Below are 5861 nucleotides of genomic sequence, written 5' to 3'. Positions count from 1 at the left end.
TTAAAAGGCAGGAAAAACGAGGTTGTAAATTGTGTTCTGTCAGTACTGTGCATTATTATATGGTGACAGTCATTTCTTCACCTTGCTGAGTAGTTAAAGCAGGCTATGTTATAAATATAAAATTCCAGAATAAGCTATTGGCTTCTTTACGAAAATCTAAGCAATATTAATATTTGTACATTATTTTTGTCAATACTCCCAGCTGTCAAGCAGAGATGGCTGTTTTACGTGCTAAATAAGTTACCTAGCCGAATTAACATTACAGTTCTATAGCAGGTATTAACGATCAAATATATCTGCTATAATCGTGCTTGTTGGGGATTGGGTTAGAAAAGGATGAGACTCCCAATAGTTTGAGGTGTGGCTAGCAAGAGGCCCAGAAGCATGGCAAACCACGTGGTTAACGCGCGTCTTTGCGGCAGAGTTGGCCGCTTGCCTTCCAGGCCATATATGACGCACACCGTAGCCGGATAGCACAAAATATACATTAATATTAACCGCCATCGTGAAGGATTCGGTTTTTGCTGGTTGCGCCAGTGTGTGAAAAAGACAGTCACGCCCCTGGAACGATCACGCCGTTAAAAAAGAAGGGATGGTGAGTCAAGTCGGGGCTGGGCTTGCTGCGAGTTGCGGTATGAATGAATTGCATATTCCTTTTGTCGTATGATTTTTGTGAGCGTACCTTTTTTTTTTAAATGCTGCAAGATTATAAACAAATGCAAAAGAAATGTGCCGCGCGGGTCAGAAACAAGACGATCTCCCCAAAAAATAACTGCATTAGAGAAATGCTGCAATTTCCTGGAACAAAACAGAAGTTCACCAGACTGCCAGGGACGCCAGTATTTACAATCATTAACAGTATTGTTTAACATATTGTATATGTAATGTGTGCTTTTTTTCTTTTTCTTGTAATATTACTGCCTTTTTTTTACATCATGGCCAGGGGACTATAGATAAAAACTAGCCTTCTGGCTAATTCTGGCTTTTTTAGTCATGTTTTATTTTATTTTATTTAAAAAAAAAAAATTAATCAATTCAACACAACAATACATAATAATGGACCACAATGGAAACAAGCCTTTTGGCTTTTTGTGCCATCCATTTGCCTTTTTAAAGCATTACATGGACTAAATTCTTTTAAGATGTCAATAAACTTCTCAATCAATCAATCAAAAATAATGCAATTCCAAAACCAAACCCGGCCCAGCAACATTCAGAATATCAATACACAGAGCTATTGAGAGGGCACACAAACTTGACAAAAAACAATCCAAAAGCAGTCAAACAAAAATGAATAATATCAATTTGATATTATTTGATATTACCGTATTTCCTTGAATAGCCGCAGGGGCGTTAATTAATTTGAAACCTCCTGTCACTCCTGCGTTTACCGGAAACCGGCGGGATGGCCGTGCATGCGGTAATTATTTTAAAACCTCTTCTCACTCCGGCGTTTACCAAAATGAATCCATAAAATTTAGGCGTGCGCTTTGAGTGTGATGTAAGCATACCATCATGAAAAGCACATGTAATTAAAAAAAACGTTATTATGGTCTTACCTGTACTTATAAATGGAGTCCATTTGCAGCTCCTTCTGGCCAAAAGCATCGATAACTTGTTTATAGAAGTCTTCATTATTTTCTTTTTTCCGTTTTAAAAGTCTCTCTGTCTCGATGGAGATCTTCCTTTAATTATTACCTCCTGCTTTGATTGAAAGTCCAGTTTAGAAAACTGTTTTATGTTAGAAGGAAGAAAAAAAAAATCTCTTGCTGCGTGTGTTCACTTCTTCTGCAGTACCGGAAGTCGCAAGAAGGATCACTAGCGCGGCAGCGCCCTCTACCACCAGGAGGCGGGAGTCATTTAATGACTTATACAGTATTTCACACACGCAGCTACGGTATATTAATAAAACATAGCTGCTTACTGTTCTCTTTAGCATACTGTACCGGTATTCAATAGCTTGGACCTTAAATCCTACTGAATAGCTCTTTATCTTTTTTCCTTTGTGCGATTGTAAACTACTGAAAGCAGCTTCCTCCATTTTGAAAATGAGGACAGATGCGTCACTCGTGACGTAACGATTTTGACCCGGTGGAAGTTCTAGCCATATGCTAAATATTTTGCGAAACGAGTTTGACCCGGCAAAAATTATAGACATGTGATAATAAAATTAATATTTTGCGAAACGAATTTGATCCGGCTTCAATAATAAACCGGCGATAAGGCCAAGCATGCGTTAATTATTTTGAGAAACGAGTTTGACCCGGCAGTAATTCTAGACGTGCGAATACTATATTCCCTGCGCCAATTCAAGGAAATACAGTAGTCATGTGTTTTATGAAATTGCATTGTACCCTTTGAAATAAAATAATCTAATCCAAGCAACGGTTATTATGACAAAGAATCACACAAACATTTACGTTTATCACTGGTTATCACCGACAATTGTTAGCCCGTTAGTTGTCATTTGGTAGGCTAAAATAAAACCTACTGCTGCTGATATAGTATTAATGCAGTGTTTCACAACCACATATTTTGCATTGGAAAAATGTACCCGCACCCCGAAAGGGACAAGCGGCAGAAAAATGGATGGAAATGTTACTGCACACCACCAATCATCCATCCATCCATTTGTTACCGCTTGTCCCGTTCGGGGTCGCGGGGGGTGCCGTAGCCTATCTCAGCTGCATTCGGGCGGAAGGCGGTGTACACCCTGGACAAGTCGCCACCTCATCGCAGGGCCAACACAGATAGACAGACAACATTCACACTCACATTCACACACTAGGGCCAATTTACACACTAGGGCCAATTTAGTGTTGCCAATCAACCTATCCCCAGGTGCATGTCTTTGGAGGTGGGAGGAAGCCGGAGTACCCGGAGGGAACCCACACAGTCACAGGGAGAACATGCAAACTCCACACAGAAAGATAAAACATATAAATGTATTTATAATCTGCCATCTAGTGGAAAAACATTTAATTGTTCTTCATGTGACCAGATGTCGCTGGCTTAGACTGTTACATTTCTGTACTATCCATCCATCCATTTTCTACTGCTTGTCCCTTTTGGGGTCGCGGGGGGTGCTGGAGCCTATCAGCTGCATTCGGGCGGAAGGCGGTGTACACCCTGGACAAGTCGCCAACACAGATAGACCACATTCACACTCACATTCATACACTAGGGCCAATTTAGTAAAAAAACTAAACTATTTTTGGACTAATTAGATGAAATTTGATAATTGGCCAAAGCACACTTGATGATCTGTCATTAAAGCTGCTGCTTGCAACTTCCTCATAGTAACATTTTTCAAAGCAAAAAATATAACACACACAGAGTTTGTAATGATTAGTTTGACAATTGTCTATATTTTTCACAATTACAAAGTTTATGTAATAATAACAATTTTTACCGGCCCGAATAAAACGATTGTTGTTTACGGCTGTCACTTACCTGCTCTCATCAACAGGTATGCGCAGGGAGCGCGTGCACATATACGAAAGCAGTCCAAAAGAAGCAAGAAACAATTTGCAGTCATGTTGTAGTTATGATAAAATATACATTCACTGACATCTAACGCTAGCTATCCAACTTGCTATTAGCTATCAACACCTAAAGCTAATGCGCGTGCATGTGTTACGTACGTACGTAATTACATAATTACGTAGGTAAAGTTGTGAGAGGGCGAGATATACTGTGTAAAATACTTTGGAAATGTGACGCCCTCTAGGCATCTGTGTAAATGTTGCCAATAGCCCCTTTAACACTAGTTGGGATAGGAATCACTGCATTAATGTATATAGAATAGAATAGAAAGTACTTTATTGATCCCTGGGGGAATTCAGCACCACAGTTCGCTCACAATAGACAATAATAATAATAAATAATATAATATATATAATATATTATATATATATTATATAATATATAAGTAATATAAATATAATCTACATATATTCTACATTTAAGTGCAGTCAAGAAGGAACATATGCATTATACAGTCTGATGGCTGTCGGTATGGACCTCCTGTGTTGTTCCGTGTTGCATTTTGGGAGTCCGAGCCTTCCACTGAATGTGCGCATTCTCTCCTTCATATAAGGGCACATTACTGGTGTTTAGTGTTACTTTCCCTTAAGAATACACTTTGTCCATATCTTATTGGAGTTAGGGTATCCTATATGCTCACTGTGATGTGTATCCTGTTTAGTCTTTCCCCTATAGGTTTACAGCTTGCCAACATTAAAAAGGTTGCAATATTAGTTAGCCATTAGACACCCAAGCAGGAAGAGTCAACAGTTTTTACTTTTATTTATTTATTTTCATTCATTTTTTTATGACAATTGTTTAACAAATGAGCGAGTTACACCACAACACAATACTAGGGACGGCGTGGCGAAGTTGGGAGAGTGGCCGTGCCAGCAATCTGAGGGTTACTGGTTCAATCCCCACCTTCTACCATCCTAGTCACGTCCGTTGTGTCCTTGAGCAAGACACTTCACCCTTGCTCCTGATGGGCCTGGTTAGCGCTGTGCATGGCAGCTCCCGCCATCAGTGTGTGTGTGTGAATGGGTGAATGTGGAAATAGTGTCAAAGCGTTTTGAGTTCCTTAAAAAAAGGTAGAAAAGCGCTATACAAGTACAACCCATTTACCATTTACCCATTTATGTAGTGCACCTCTCAATAAACTTCACTTTGCAGCATATTTTACTTGGATGTTCTCTTCTGAAGGCTTGCACAGCTGTGGGCGTCCCCCTCCTATGCAGAACTCCATGAAATGAATAAAGCACCACAGCCTGGAACAGGACCCCCCTCTCACCCTCACCCTGCCCCCTCCCCTGGCCTTTCACAGGTAAGGTTATAAATCTTTGCATGTACTGTACTGGGGATGTCACAAAATGAACAATTTCATATCACGGTTATCATTATTATCAAGTAATTTTTTTTAAATAACTTAAATAAATTGATGCATTATTAGAAAACTATTTTGCATGTTTTGTGTTTCTTATGCTTCACTGATACTTTCAGTCTTAGTATTTTATCCGTTTTAATGGCTAAGCTTTTATTGGTTTAAATAAATGTTTGTACTGGTGAACTTTGATTTATTTAAATGAAAAGTGCCTGACAAATAAAATCCATTACTGTTATTTATTATTTTTGGCGGGCACTGTGGCGTCCTACTCTGTTCAGCAGTCCTTGAACGCCCCCCCCCCCCCCCCCCCCCCCTAGAAAAACGCCTCTGTCTTAATCCTGAAAGTATTGAACGATCAATCTGTTCTAAGAGAGTATAGCTTGTTGATTTAATGTACACATTTGAATAGGTTGGACTGCATTTTGTTTGTATAAGTTTAGATTGGGGTGTGTCGTTTCTTAATGGCGGAGGATGTTAATGGCTTTTGTTTCATGTTAGCATTTAAGCTAGCAACCTGGCGCCAGTCAGTCATGAATTTATCAAAGTACAGTTATCTATCACGGTTTTTCGGTCATTTTTATTTAAACGGTAATACTAACTAACCATTGGACGTTTTACCGCGGTCATCATTATTACCGTTTATCGTTACATCCCTAGTATGTACATACTAGTGGTGTAACATCAGTGTAATATTGTGAATAGTTATAACGTAATATTAGTGATACACTCTATAGCTGTGATGACAGAGATGACATCCATTTCCTACCGCTTGTCTATCGCAGGGGGGCTGGAGCCTATCCCAGCTGCGCTTGAGCATATTTATTATATTTACTTTATTTCAACATTCATAATTTTTCATTATAGTTTTTATTAGTGAAAACAAGTTCAACAGTTAAAAGCAAATGTGTAAGTCATGCATGCAAAATTATAACAGATTTCAAAGAGCCCTGCC

General features: G+C 39.1%; 1 protein-coding gene across 1 annotated transcript in view; it reads left to right on the top strand.

Annotated features, from left to right (window-relative positions):
* Window positions 1-419: 419 nt before the first annotated feature.
* LOC133663461 (eukaryotic translation initiation factor 4 gamma 1-like) overlaps window positions 420-5861 on the top strand; it is a 103150-nt gene continuing 97708 nt past the window's right edge. The window contains exons 1-2 of the mRNA XM_062067939.1: window positions 420-595; window positions 4729-4849. Coding sequence (XP_061923923.1) covers window positions 4775-4849 — 75 coding nt within the window. The 5' untranslated portion in view covers window positions 420-595; window positions 4729-4774. The remainder of the gene's footprint in view (window positions 596-4728; window positions 4850-5861) is intronic.

The sequence above is a fragment of the Entelurus aequoreus genome, linkage group LG13 (assembly GCF_033978785.1).
Source record: "Entelurus aequoreus isolate RoL-2023_Sb linkage group LG13, RoL_Eaeq_v1.1, whole genome shotgun sequence".
NCBI lineage: Eukaryota > Metazoa > Chordata > Actinopteri > Syngnathiformes > Syngnathidae > Entelurus > Entelurus aequoreus.
This window is presented reverse-complemented; position numbering and strand designations above follow the sequence as displayed.